This window comes from Ascaphus truei, chromosome 14, assembly GCF_040206685.1.
Source record: "Ascaphus truei isolate aAscTru1 chromosome 14, aAscTru1.hap1, whole genome shotgun sequence".
NCBI classification, from domain to species: domain Eukaryota; kingdom Metazoa; phylum Chordata; class Amphibia; order Anura; family Ascaphidae; genus Ascaphus; species Ascaphus truei.
This window is the reverse complement of record NC_134496.1, coordinates 18,495,962-18,511,573: the sequence shown is the minus strand read 5'-3', so window position 1 is coordinate 18,511,573 and position 15,612 is coordinate 18,495,962. Positions and strand designations below refer to the sequence as shown.

The window sequence follows — 15,612 nt, the reverse complement described above, 5'->3', positions numbered from 1 at the left end:
CCCACCTTAGCAAACTTGACACCCTCTACAATTCAATTTGTCGTTTTGTTCTCCAATGCAACTACAACACACATCACTGCGAAATGCTCAAAGAATTAGATTGGTCATCACTAGAGTCTAGGCGCAAAGTTCACCTTTCCTGTCTCACCCTCAAATACTTTCTGGGCAAGCTACCCAGCTACCTGAACAAGCTCCTCACCCCTACCACATGCAGCACCTATCACCTGAGATCAGACTCCAAAAGACTATTCATGGTCCCAAGGCTCAACAAAGTATCCGGACGTTCCTCCTTCTCCTTCCGTGCACCCCAAAACTGGAACAACCTACCAGAGACTCTCATATCCACCACCAGCTTAAGTTCTTTCAAATCTAAGGCTGTCTCACACTTTAATCTGGTCTGTAACTGTTTCATACGCTCATAATATATATTTTCTTTAACTGTGCACGCAATGTCTTGTATATAATGTATACCTTGTTCATTTATGTAACTGTACTTGTAACCATGTATTATTTGTTTTACTCTGTGCCCAGGACATACTTGAAAACGAGAGGTAACTCTCAATGTATTACTTCCTGGTAAAACATTTTATAAATAAATAAATATCAGAGCACATTGTGATTTGTATGATATAGATTCAGCTATGCTTTTTCCTCTTTCTATTTTAAGCTAAATAGATTATCCAGAGAGATCATTTATTAAACACATAGATTATATTGTATAGTTCTATTATGTAATATATAGTTATTATGTATATATATCTTCATTAACTTCGTTCTTTATTTGTATCACATTTTTCATTTTTCTATTTTTTTCTTTTTTCTGCATAGGAGATGTTTTTTGTTTTTATAGGTTATGTTTTGATGTTTGATTACATTTTGAGTTTATCATCATGATCCATCTTTTATGCATTGATGTTCAGGTTATTTATTATTTATTATAGGTCATTTTGTTAAAATTAATTTTGTTGTGTTGAGATCTAGAAGAAAATATGTATTTTTTGTGATTTCATGTTTTATATGTTTAATATTATTATTTAAAATATATATATATTTTTTAAATGGATTAGTTTTATTTTTCTCTGTATATATGTATGTATATATACTGTATATGTATCTATGATTTTATCTTTTTTCATTTGTATTATCATTATGAATATATATATATATATATATATATATATATATATATATATATATATATCAGATGCCTAACATACAGTATAACACTTTAAAAAATTAACCAAGACAGAATACATACAACAAACATATATATATATATGTTTGTTGTATGTATTCTGTCTTGGTTAATTTTTGAAAGTGTTATACTGTATGTTAGGCATCTGATTCAGTTTGTATAGGAAGATCGGACATACTATTTATAATAGAATGTTGCTATATGATGATGTGTCAAACATAAGGCTGCTTCACCTTGTATACCTTTATTAGTCTGCGAGTGTCCATAGCATCAGGGACATTACATTAGAGATTATAGAGCTCATGAAGAGGTTAATAGAGTGTATAGAACACAGACATTAGGGAGGTGCTAGGGGCTTACCCGCAGTGCGCAGGTGCGCGACGCTCTCCCTTTGGATAGGACTGGTGTCGGCTTACACCAGCTGTTATACAGGATTAGAGGGGAGCTGCGATGCACCTGCGCGCGAGTGAGGGGGCTATATATAGCGTTGTACTGTGATCTAGAATCACTCTTTGATAAAGTCCCCTTGTGGACAAAACACGTCAAAGGATTCTCCTCATGCGTTTTTAACCTTTTGGCTTACATGCCGCAATAAAGTTTTTTCGTGATGCACCTGCCTCCAGCCTGATTCCGACTGCGGTGCTTACTCCTACATCCCTGCCTCGCGATTGTCTTCACTGCTTGGGACGGAAGCACGCGACTGAGCAGGGTCCACCCCCAACAAATATACACACCGGAGAAGGAACTATGCCGGTAGTGTGAGTATGTTTTAACTGTACAGGATGCCCTAGTGTGGAGAGTTAATGGAGCCACGGGATCATTGAAGACCCACCCCGAGAGGGACCACCGAACAAGAGTAGATACTCACCGGACAGGTCAGAGGTCTTATTTTCCTGATATTTTGGAGCTCCCTACCACGCATTACCTTTATAACAGATTGTTGGGCTACACCTGTTACGTATCAATATGGGTCACTGTGTGACATACGACTGTGTTAATATTTATAAGGGGATTTGGATCCTGCTCACATTAAATACTATTAGGATTTGATTTTCCACAGCACCACCGGTATTGGAGCACCCAATTAGGGATTATCCCTCACACACCTGACTTATGTGGAGAGCCTGGGCGCCCATTCCTGGTGCCCGTGTTACTGATGTCCATGCCCCTGCATTTAAGTTGGACGCACTCATCTGGAAGTTCCTTGAAGTGCCCGACGTACCGGTTGCTAGTTCCTGCGTCGTCGTGGTGGGGACAAGTGTTTTGCCCGTCAACAAACCACCAAAGGTGGGTCACCCTGAGTCTGCCTTTCATTAAGGCCTCCGGGAAGAGCCTGGAGGATCATTCGGAGAACGCTCTTGAGAGGGGGGAGTAATGTCAGGGTCTCCCAGACATCCTGCTCCTATTCATAGTTCCTGTCTCTATCCACTGGGTGTGCTGCTGCTTTCGGTCTGCTCTGGGGTTCCTCTGTCTGTCTGTCTCTTGTTGCTCCTGTCCTCTGTCCTTATAGTTTCCTGTTTCTCCTTGTCTCTGTTTTGTGTAATTATCCTTATGCCCATGCTTCTGCTGCAGCTTCTGTTCCTGTACCTGTTCTGTGTTTTGAGTCCTGTACCTATTATTAAAGGCCCTTGCTGGTAATCTGGCTTGTCCCTGTTTGTTCCCTGCTCTCAGTCCCTGTTCCCTAGACTAAGTCTCTGCGCCATAGTCTTAGCCCCTGCTCCCCTGTTCTGCTCCTGCCCTCCTGTTGCCAAACCCTGCTTGTGACCCCGACGTTCCTGCTAGCCGCTTGCCACCGACATCAGCCCGTGACCCCAACTCTCATTGCCTGCTCCCCACTGTTCCGGCCACCGAGGTCCTACCCGCTCCACGAGTCTCCCCCTTGACAACAGGAAAAGCCAGTGCACAGCCAGAAAAAGCAACGCTGGACGTGGTGGCCAATTAAAGCATTTATTGGTTAAAAGACATCAAGCTAAAGTCCTGACAGATCCTCTAACGCGTTTCACGCACAGGGCGCTCTTTGACAAAGCGCCCTGTGCGTGAAACACATTAGAGGAGCTGTTAGGATTCTACCTTGATGTCTTTTAACCAATAAATGCTCTAATTGGTCACCACGTCCAGCGTTGCTTTTTCTGGCTGTGCACCGGCTTTTCCTGTTTGGACTCTACCCTGAAATACAGCTCGTGGACTCTTATATGACCTCGCCTACAGGCTGCGCCATCACATTGACATAAAAACATTCACTCCATGACATATAACAATTGCTATAATCTTTCTAAAACAAAAAAAAAAACATTTAAAAGGATGTCCCCTTTTTCAAAACAGAACATAGAAATTATATGACAGCCATAAATTTATCATAGGTTGAACTTGATGGACGTACGTCTTTTTTCAACCTCATCTACTATGTAACCAGAAATCATAAATTTCTGATCCGTAGCCAAATAATTACATACAGTATGATCTTAAAAAATTATACCTTGTCACTGATACCACAATCTATACTGAACAATAGTACTTATCTACAAACATGTTGAAAACAAAAACAAAACAGCCTGATTCTTATTCCTGCACACAAAAAAAACTAATTTAATAAGAATGTCCTTTTTCATTTTTATAGTTATAACTAATCTGAAAACTTTCATAATGTGCATTAATTTCTTTAAAACGAATTGGGAACAACTTCTTTAGAATTCTAGATAACTTCTTCCTGGGTTAATGTGAACTTGCATGTGTGTGAACTGTTCAAATTCCTGTGTAGCTTTCAATGTAAGGCTAAGTACCCATTGGAGGCTGTTGCACGCGCGCCTGGTGTCCTGGCGGCACGCGGACAGCTTAAAATCGCGATCTGCAGTCTGTAGGGAGCGATGGGAGGCATGGGGTGTGTGGTCAAAATGAGGGGGCGTGGCCATGATGGGTGGCGTGGCCATTGGTCAACAGTAGCTGCGCTCCCATTGGTCCGAGCTATCTGCCCTCGTATTGGCTCCCAGCGCACCACGTTACCGCGTCGCCGTACGGGAACACAATCGTGTTGTATCCCCTGCTGGCTGATGCGCCACCACACTGCGTGAGCCAACACGCAAGAAGACACTGGGCCTGCCACTGTTGAGGTGAGTGATTGGTGTGCAGTGCGCGCGCCGCCGTCACCATCGGGGGCCCAGACTAACGTTCAGTGAAAAAAAGGTGGGGGCTGCTGCAGTGAGTTGCAGACATCTACAAGAGTGAGAGAGCTGAATTAATTTCAGTTCAGTATCAATCCCTATCCATCATTTTCCTTGCAATTCCTTTTTATATCTCTGCTAATCTCTTCTCCTGCTTTTCTTTCCCCAAAGCACACTCTTTATATTTGTAGCCCTGGTAAGAAAATGGGCTATACGTCTATCCTCCTACTGGTGTAAGCCCTGTCAGTAGTTATCATGGGTTTCCCCCGCTTCAAGCCCTGCCCTGAGTGGGGGAGGTAGGCCACCTGACTCTGTGTCTAAGGCAAGAGACATAGGGGAGGGGCCTGCCAAAGTCATAAAGGGCAGTACACAGTCAATTTAGGTGTGTCAGTTCTGAGTAATGAGTTGCAGAGGATTAGTGTGTTACATTGGAGGAGCTCAGGCAGGCCCTGAGTAGAGCTTATAGAACTGTGGTGGACCAATGCCCCTCACCCTGCTTAGGGGGTGAGGGAAGAGCTGTCCCCACCCTGGGTGCCTGTGACTTGGGGTGGTGGCAGGGAACAGTGAGAGTCCCAGACAGCCCATCCTGAAGAGGTACAGTCTGGAGAGAACCTGCTGTACCTGACTGTTGCTGCTGTGTGCTGCTGTGTACAATAAAGAAGCTGCTGCTGTTTTATAAAAGACTTGAGTGAGACTGAAATCTCTCGCCCCATCGAGGGGTTCTCTGGAAGGATTTCACCCTACCCTGATTGGGCTTGCCAGAGATGGAGGCGCTGTATCACCACTAAGAAATGAAGGCAAGAACCCCAGAAACCTGTCCCTGTTGTCCCCCATACCATCGCGGGAGACTCAGGCCCTCCTGTTCCTCAAAGGTATGCACCACCAAGACACATGTAGCCAGATCACCGTACACCCTAGGGGTCTGATCTGTGACCGGGGGGGGGGGGGGGGGTGGGGGTAGATGGGTTACATATTGTTTTCCTGATACAGTTCTAGGAATTTTATAATACTTTTTTTTAATCCTTACACTGGACATTGCTTACAATTTAGGTCTATTTCACATGTCCTATCCTGACATTTAACTATTATCATTTCTTCCTCATGTATCAAGACCAGCTTGTTCATGAGCTCAAACTTTCTTTTATCTTTATCAGTTGTAAATTTATTTTCATCTTTAAACATTTCAAACGTCCTCCCGTCTACTTCGTTAAATCCGTCTAGGACAAACAACATATAATCTTCCCAAATAGCCCCCCGAGATGTTGGTATCCAATGAATATTTGGAGGCTTTTTCTTAAGCCAGTCCATTTTTAAACGACAATCAATATACTGTATGGGCGAAAAAAAAAACCTTTGTATTTGATTATCGTGACTACCTTCTTTCAATATGTAAGTAACAAATAACGTACCATTACAGGGGGTCAGAAGTAGAGGTGCAAACTCTTCTCTATATCACCCTTTTCCTGCATCCTTCCTCAGAGACAACCGCCTTTCTCTGGGCCCATCAAGTGAAGTAACCAGGTGACTTGGGTGCTGATCCTGTCTCTGTTCTTGGTCTTAATACTTCTTACAATCATGGACGTCCTTTCTTTATCTTCACGGTTAACAAATTTTTCCTCCTGAACTGGAACCAATATCCTTGAAGTCTTTCAATTCCGGATCGGCTCGGACAAAGTTGACAGCTTGGGTTAAAGTATAGAGAAACCCACTCTCCTTTTGAGAGACATGTTAAGTCACCAACCTTTAGCTGTTAGTCCGTGACTGCATTCTAGACCATTATGTTAGAAAACCCCTTTCTATATAATACTCAGGAATCAGGTTTCCAGTTCAAAATCAGCAGTCTTTATTTCTTCAATCAGCTCAGCGTTTTATGTAGCAAGGATACAGCATATACAAGATACTTCTATTAGTCTTCAGTATCTAAGAAGGTAGAAGGTAGTGTCTTATGCTTAACTACAGTGACTCTTTATACTCTGGACAAAGAGATATAAATCACTTGTCTTAGCTAACTCACTTTTGATAACTAAACATACTTGTTTCTCAAAAAGATTAGACACAGACAGGAATCCTGGGAACATTGGATTCTGAATACTAGAAAAACAGACACGGCCAAGAACAGGTCATACCTGTCACAATATGAGTTAGGGAACATAGCATCAGCAAAATACAATGTGTGGTAAAGAAGGGCAAAGCAAGTCTTATCAATAATATACATACATCATGTCACTTGGTTTCATGTCACCCCTGATACTAATAACATTGTATACCATTAGTTTCATACTGCCCATAAGATTCCTTATAAGAAAAACAACTTAAAACATGTTAACCTATTTAGTGCTGAATCTATATATTGATTATATATTGATTGCTGTCCTAATTAATATAGATAATATATAGGTATATAATTATATATCACTTGTGATTAAATCTCTTAAAAGTCTTTTGCATACAGTAATTGTGTCCGCATATATGCACGGATAGGCTTCAATCCGGACAGAGAAAATGTCCAGTACAACAAAAACATTCATATTTACAACATTAAGGCATTTGTATAAAATCAATTTGCAAGTTTACAAATGGTCGCCACGGTGGGCCACCTCGTGTACCTGACAAATTGGGCATATTTTACAATATTGCTGCACCAGAGCAGTATACCAACATTTTGTAATCTCGCCAATAATTCCCCCATTTGCGAGAGCGAAACATGCCATGGCTTGATCAAGCAAGGTGGGGTAAAAGGATCTCTGAGACCGCCAGGCGACCGTCCGGAGAGTGCCAGAGTCCATCAGGGTGTAATAGGCACCCTGCCAGTCTCCATGATTCTAAGTCATGAATTTAGAATTTGAGCTCGATCACTAAAATCAGTGATTGGAGGCTGGGTGGTTGATATAAACATTGTAGTAGCCGGAGGTAACAGCTCAAACATATAACACAACTTCCACATCATGTACCACCCTGTACGAGATCCAGCTTTCTTCATGAGGACACTTTTCAGAAGTCCATGCAATTCTGTAACTGGAAAGAAGGATGATCAGGTGCGGGGAACTGTGTTCTAAAGATCTGTGGGGGGGTCCTGCAGTCCCACTTTGTCAGTACAGGCTGCCTGAGGAGAGATAATTAAGACCACTTCCTCTTTTGAGATCTCTCCGTGAGATGCTTTTCTTCGTGCTCTGAGAGAGAGAGAGATTGTGTCATACAAAACTGTGCACATAAATACTGTATATAGACTGAGATAAATGGGACGTATGGATTCATCAGTTCTGTTCTCCTGCCCACAGGGCAAAACAGATACCCATACATGAGGATCCCATGGCCCATCCACACTGTCCCTTCTATCACATGGTGACACAGACACAAGGGAGCCATGGCCCATCCACACTGTCCCTTCTATCACATGGTGACACAGACACAAGGGAGCCATGGCCCATCCAGACAGTTCCTTCTATCACATGGTGACACAGACACAAGAGAGCCATGGCCTATCCAGACTGTCCGCTGTGCCATACACTTTCCCCAGCTCCTCTGTGCTCTCACAGCTGATCATTGAATATTTACAGGCAGTGGGTCTGTGCTGCTAGCATCTTTGTGTCCCGATATGTCACTTCGGTTTGTCCGCGTCACATCCGGTTGCAGCTTACAGGCTGAATAACGCATCTGATAGAGCAGAGTGTCTTGGGGGCTATCACTCAACGCGTTTCGCTTTCCAAGAAGCTTCATCAGGAGTGTGCCCCCCCCTTTCATGACTAGATATATATAGTGGCATTAATTAAAAATTACACAAATACAAATAAAAGCACCAAATTGATAGGAAATAAAAATAAAGACAACATATGTTTTATAGCCAGGAATCAACACTATGAAATCCTTATTACATATGGACACATGATCAGAAGTCCTGGATTTATATTGGAACATATATACCATATACTGTACACTGATTCAGTCTTCCTCTGAGATAGTAGCACAAAGTGGATTTCGAAGGCAGCTATAACATCACATAACAAGCCATACTTTTCAGCTATACCTATATTTGTGTCCTCTACCTTTTAGAGGTAGCTAAACATATTGGACCCAATTTTGCCTGTGTGTGAGAGCCATGGGACTCTACACTGCATGTGTCACATTTTGGTACACTTGGGACTTTCAGGTTATTACAGCAGCACAAAGGTGAGAGGGAGGGAGTGAGAGAGAGGGAGGGTGGAGCGAGAGAGGGGGGAAGAGAGAGAGGGGGGAGAGAGGGGGAGGGGGAGAGAGAGTGGGGGGAGAGAGGGGGAGGAGAGAGAGGGGGACATACAAAGGGGGGGACAGATAGAGGGGGGGTAAGACAGCCCCATGCAGTGAGCGCCTGTGCCCGGGCCCTCAGCACCACGCGGTCCGACCCACACCACCAACATGTCCCGTTGAGAATCTGGCTTTTAACAAAATCAGCAGCGAGGTCACATCAAAGGGGTCAAGGCCCCGAGGACTCCTCCGTCTAAAGTTTCCCTGTCTCATCCAGTTTGTTCTTCTCTCCCGCCTGCGGAGTGTTGGAGTTCTGTGTGGACCTCCCTCCTCCCTGAGACCAGCAAATGCTTGTCCTGGAGGACACAAAAAGAAATGGAGGCGGATCTGTGTAGGGGGGGGGGTGACCTGTTTTTTGGTGCGTTGGGGAAATCGATGCCGGTAAGTCCAAAGAACCAGATAGATCTCCAGGCCTCCGCACGTCTCTCCTGTTGCGGCGGAGATCGATGAGGGTCCCGCTCTGCTCCATTCTGGTCTCGGGCCGCTCCAGTTCTCTCGGGTCTCCTCAGGGATCTCGGTCTCCAGGCCCAATTCTCGCATGAACGCCGCTCCGCCCTCTGGGCTTCTCAGGCAGTGTGCCGTTCCCTTTCTCACCACCACTAGCCTGAACGGGAATGCCCAGCGGTATCGAATCCCTTTGTTCCTCACGGCTGTGGTGATGTGCTGCAGGCCTCTGCATTTTGCTAGGGTGGCGGGAGAAATGTCCTGGAAGTCTTGGAGGGTAATGTTTTCAAATGTTAGGTTGTTTGCTCCCCTCACTGCTGCGAAAAATGCCTCTTTCACTTTAAAATAGTGAAATCTAGCAATCACATCCCTTGGGGGATCCTCGGGACGGGGTTTTGGCCTGAGGGCCCTATGGCATCTGTCCAATAGGATGGAGTCCACGTGGTCGGGGATAGTGGCTGTCAGCCATTTTAGAATAATGTTTCAGGATCCTGGATAGCCTCCGGTAAGCCCCTGAACCTCAGATTATTCCTTCTCTCCCTATTCTCAGAATCTTCTTGGCGAGCTTCAATATCAGCCATCCTGGAGTGAAGGATTTTTGAGTCTTTGGTGAGAGACTGTTGGTGGTTATTACCCAAGCGAGGAAATGTCTTTTCTAACTTCGAAGATCTCCTCCCGTATCAGGGCCTTAAGACTGCTATATAGGTCGAATGTAAATACTGTTACATTATTTGGTTATAAGATGATGTAATTTTTGTTTAATATTGAACTTGTGGTTCACTACCACGGCCGGGATGCTTTGATCTGCCCTTGTAACTTGCCATGTTTCCCCGAGAGGTTGGTGCACTTAAGTGTACGCCCCTCTACTTACCCTTTGGAATCCCACTTCCACTTTTTTACGCAAGGGTACCTGAGCTACAGGACATATCTGTCGCTAAAAGCTCCATTTTATTTCCCCCACCCCACACTTTTAGAAAGATAGGACCCCCTCCTTCTTTGATAAACAATACACACCGTTTTTTCACTTGGCTGCACAGTAAAAAAAGAGGGGTCACAATTCTATTTAATAACAGGATCCCATTTAAAAATGTTCAATCTAAATCAGATGGTGACGGCCAGTACTTAATCCTATCGGGGACTCTCTACGGTCACAATCTGATGTTTGCCAATGTCTACACCAATAACGAAGCCAGTGCCAAATTCCTCTCTAAATTCTTTAATATCTTAAGGAGAGCAGCCAGGGCTAGGATTATACTGGGAGGTGACCTAGCCATGGACCCAATTACTGACAAGACTGGGCCCCTAACCCTTAGTAGAAAGGCGGACCGAAGGGCCCTGACCAAAGGTCTGGAGGAGCTCCATCTGATGGGTGTGGAGAGAGCTCAATCCAACAGGCAAAGAGTTCTCTTCCTACTCCCCTCCTCGCGGGTCACACTCCCTTATAGATTATATTTTTATTTCCTCCAAAATATTACCCCACTTTGCCTACTCAAGAATCCATGCTGCGGCCTTGTCGGATCATGCCCCGGTGGAAATCAGATGCTCTCACCTTAACATGATCCCACAATCAGCCCAATGAAAAATCAATGAGTCCTTGCTCAAAATCCCTGACATCAAAAAAATACTTGAAGAAGAACTACAGTAGTGTTCTTTTTGAAAACCAACACGGACAGTGTATCATCCCCCTTTGTCCTCTGGGAGGCCCATAAGGCTACCCTAAGAGGAAAGTTAATCAGCATTTCTGTAGGCAGAAAAAGGCTAGTATAAAGAGGGCTCGATTAAAATTGGAAGAGCTGTCCAGATTACATCAAAGAGGGGGTCAGCCGGCGGACCTAATTAAAGTGAACGAGGCCAAAGATGAGCTGAATCTCTTTCTCACTGCTAGTGCGTAAAAATCCCTCACCTTTACGAAGGCTACATTTTTTGAGAAATCAAATAAACCTGACACAATGTTGGCTGCTAGACTTGGACCCACCCGCTCCAACAGGTCGCAACATCCACGAGATCAGACAGAAAACAGGCAATCTCTCCACTAATCCGACCCTGATATTTAGGGAATTTCAGGCCTTCTACTCCAAATTGTACGACGGTAACAAGACTAAACAAGGTAAACATTTGACATCCCAGCTGACGAACTTCCTGGAATCAGCTAATCTCCCCACAATTGCCCCAGACAAAAAAAACTAATTAGCCCAAAACTTCACACTTATAGAAGTTCTCCTGGTTATCAAAGATCTTAAGTCAGCTAAGGCTGCGGGACCCGATGGCTTTTCGAACATATATTATAAAAAATTCTCCCATATCCTCTCCCCTGTCCTACTAATTATGTTTAACTCTATACTAACAGACTCCCACTTCCCCAGCAATATGCTCCAAGCATCTATAGCACTAAACCATAAGGAAGGAAAAGACCCCACAGACTGTAACAGTTACAGACCATTTTCTTTAATAAATTCAGATTTAAAAATATTCTCCAAACTACTGGCCAATAGATTAAATAAAGTCCTCCCTTCACTGGTCCACTGATCAGTGCCGAAAAGTGGCTTATCGCCGCGCATCTGCCGAAATTTTTTTTTTTTGGCCAAAAAAACCCGTCGATTTTTGCTCTTATCCCCAGCTTCTCGGCGCTTACTGAATCGCAGTAGGCTTTTTTGGTGAGAAGCTGGCGATAAGTGGCTTATCGCTGCTTACTGCATGAGGCCCAATAAATTTTTAGAGTGAGTCTAAAATAGTTAAATAATACTTTGAAGACATCTTATTCCAGTATAAAGAGATATTAAAATCAGGTTTTTATTCATAGATCTATTTACTATATGGTAATTATTTTCTCAGCCATGCATGCATACTGTATATGGGATATCCAAATTGATATTAGATCCGATAAACCCCCACGGAATGGTTCCCCTGTACTTTTATATGTTGCAAATGATGGAAAGAAGAAAGCATAAACAGATAACAATTCTCTCATTAATTCAAAGTGCTCATATTTAGAAGGAGTGCATATTTTTGATACAAAACATAAATCCATATCTTCTTTTTAAACAATTAACAAAACATGATATGTTCCCTCATCCCTAATTACATCCGGATTAATGCCACTATATATATATCTAGTCATGAAACGGGAGGGGGCCCACTCCTGAAGAAGCTTCTTGGAAAGCGAAACGCGTAGAGTGTTAGCCCCCAAGTGTTAGCTCTATCAGACGTGTTATTCAGCCTGTAATCCGTAACCAGATGTGACGCAGACAAACCGGAAGTGACGTGTCGGGACACAGAGACATCTGCAGCACAGACCCACTGCCTGTAAACACTCCAGGATCAGCTATGAGGGCACGGAGGAGATGCCGACAGCTAGAGAAAGTGTATAGCACAGCGGGGACCTGGTTCTGGCACTACCAAAGAAGTTAGACAAAGCGGTGGCGGTGAGACAATCACGCAGTCAACTGTTTTACACACAATAGTGTTTACATGCATTTTATTATTGCACACCATGTGAGAGCGCTTTTTTTTACTCTCTTAATTTATCAAGTTAAAATATTTTATTTATTTATATTTATTTATATTTATTTATTTATATTTGATCTGCACAATGGTCCCTTTTTCTGTCACACACTTCCAACTTCCTGATTCCCAAAGAACAAGACTGCCTGAGGTTGTGAGTAGACTACCTGACACATTGTGAGTAGGCATATCATAAGAGCCAAGACCAAATGTAAAGTCACTTTGCACTTACAACTACACTTACCGTAGTTGTGTTTCTTTTTATATTCTCCCATGCTCCCCCTGGATTTTTGAAGATATCTTGAATCCGAGGGGACCAAGGAAGACAGTCCCTACAAGAGGGTTTGAGCAAGGAATTTCAATCTTATTTGCTTTATTTTTTCACAGTGCACATATACTGTATAGTGATAAGTGTAGCCATGCCACCTGATGGCTACTATTCTGCCCATGGGCTGGCAGTGAACTCTGGTACAATCAGGTTGCCAGTAGTTGCTATGGAGTTTTTCTCCTCCTTGGAGCTGCACTTGAGTGACAGCGGGTGGCAGTGACATCAGGACTGGGCATGACCAATCATGAGCCAGAATAGAAAAACAAGGGGAGCGCAGATCAACAGTGGAACAACAACAATATACAGGTAAGTGAGAAGCACTATACTAGTGGCTGTGAGTCAGAGAGGATAGAATAAGGTAAGTGTATTACTACAAATACTCACACGGGCCTGTGTGAGCAAAAGCCTCTCGGGGCTTAACTCTGTAGAAGGTCTTTTCCTGGAGTCACACACTTTCCTCTTAGTTGCTGTTGGGCACACGGGTCCCCAGGATGTTCAGTTGCCCCCTGAGTGAAAGAAAGGAACCAAAAGTAGGTGTCAATATATACACTAATATAAACTAATAGGGGGATGATAGATAATCTCTGAGGAGACAATCGGAAAAATATATATATATAATCAAAAAATAAATAGATGATACCGTTCTGTGGCTAACGAAATGCTTTTATTTGTGCGAGCTTTCGAGATACACTGATATCTTCTTCCGGCGATGTTACAATGAATGAAGCAAAAGGTATACTTAAAAACAGTGTCTCTTGGAATGTTATCTGTGCTGTTCCTTCCCCCCGGTGTGGATGTGTTTTATGGCTAGAGGTGTCAAAAGGTTACTGAAAGCAAGTGAAGAAAGAGTGTGTATGTGTATCAGTGTGAATAAAAATGAATGGAGAGCCCACAGTATATACAGTGCTTTACACAAGGTGTGTGTGGAGTGGGAGTGGATATAAATGGTGTGGGTGGGTGTGGAAATGTGAGAGTTTGTAGCACAACTAAAAGTGTGTGTGGATACTAAGTGGTCCCTATTGGTGCATAGGGATGGAAAAACAAGGAGTATTAGTATGTGTGAGAGACAGCTGTGTGTGCATACATATAGCACAGTATGTACAGACATGGCCTTTAGCGCTCATGGGACGAGAGTTCACTAGTGTCAGTAATGACTCATAAAATTTCGATCTCTGTTTAGGGACCACTTAGTATCCACACACACTTTTAGTTGTGCTACAAACTCTCACATTTCCACACCCACCCACACCATTTATATCCACTCCCACTCCACACACACCTTGTGTAAAGCACTGTATATACTGTGGGCTCTCCATTCATTTTTATTCACACTGATACACATACACACTCTTTCTTCACTTGCTTTCAGTAACCTTTTGACACCTCTAGCCATAAAACACATCCACACCGGGGGGAAGGAACAGCACAGATAACATTCCAAGAGACACTGTTTTTAAGTATACCTTTTGCTTCATTCATTGTAACATCGCCGGAAGAAGAGATCAGTGTATCTCGAAAGCTCGCACAAATAAAAGAATTTCGTTAGCCACAGAACGGTATCATCTATTTATTTTTTGATTATTGAAGCTCGGCTAACACGGTACTGATACCTCTACATGTGTATATATATATATATATATATATATATATATATATATATATATATATATATATATATATATATATATATATATATATATATATATATATGATTAAATACTCACACGTGCCAGTGTGAGTTAAAACCCATAGGGGTTTAACTTTGAGGAGAATTAGTCCACTCTTCGTTGTTCCAACAGCAAATGCTGTATACAGGTCCTCAATATCTCCAAGGATCCCCCTGGAATAGATGGTGTGTCCAAATAAGGTGAATAGTAGTTTAATAATAGTAATAAAAACTTTAAAACACATACAGTGAATCGGTGGGTGTAGACAGTCTGTGAAGGTGCTCTCCTTGCTGGCAGATCCTTCTCTCCGGCATCTGCAGCACGCCGGAGCGCTGGAACGCACAATGGTGTCTGGAACGCACCCCTCACTTCCTGACTACGGAAGCCTCCAATGGACAAAAAACATCAACAGCTACAGGATCGAGCAACGCGTTTCGCTTGCGTCATCAAGCTTCCTCAGGTGGGGTTGGATAAGGAGATATTCAGCCGAATTGCAGCTCCTTAAGTTGGAGCTTGTCGTGATTGTAACAACTTAACCGGAGAGGAGCTGCCAGCAAGGAGAGCACCTTTACAGACTGTATACACCCACCGATTCACTGTATGTGTTTTAAAGTTTTTATTACTATTATTAAACTACTATTCACCTTATTTGGACACACCATCTATTCCAGGGGGATCCTTGGAGATATTGAGGACCTGTATACAGCATTTGCTGTTGGAACAACGAAGAGCGGACTAATTCTCCTCAAAGTTAAACCCCTATGGGTTTTAACTCACGCTTGCCCGTGTGAGTATTTGTTCATATATATTTATATATATTTCGATTGTCTCCTCAGAGATTATCTATCATCCCCCTATTAGTTTATATTAGTGTATATATTGACACCTACTTTTGGTTCCTTTCTTTCACTCTGGGGGCAACTGAACATCCTGGGGACCCGTGTGCCCACCAGCAACTAAGAGGAAAGTGTGTGACTCCAGGAAAAGACCTTCTACAGAGTTAATCCCCGAGAGGCTTTTGCTCACACAGGCCCGTGT

The 15,612-nt window shown here is 43.1% G+C and overlaps 1 protein-coding gene across 1 annotated transcript in view; it reads right to left on the bottom strand.

The window, feature by feature from the left end:
* Window positions 1-6,172: 6,172 nt before the first annotated feature.
* LOC142465713 (solute carrier family 22 member 20-like) overlaps window positions 6,173-15,612 on the bottom strand; it is a 61,714-nt gene continuing 52,274 nt past the window's right edge. Inside the window, exon 10 of the mRNA XM_075569932.1 lies at window positions 6,173-7,523. Coding sequence (XP_075426047.1) covers window positions 7,406-7,523 — 118 coding nt within the window. The 3' untranslated portion in view covers window positions 6,173-7,405. The remainder of the gene's footprint in view (window positions 7,524-15,612) is intronic.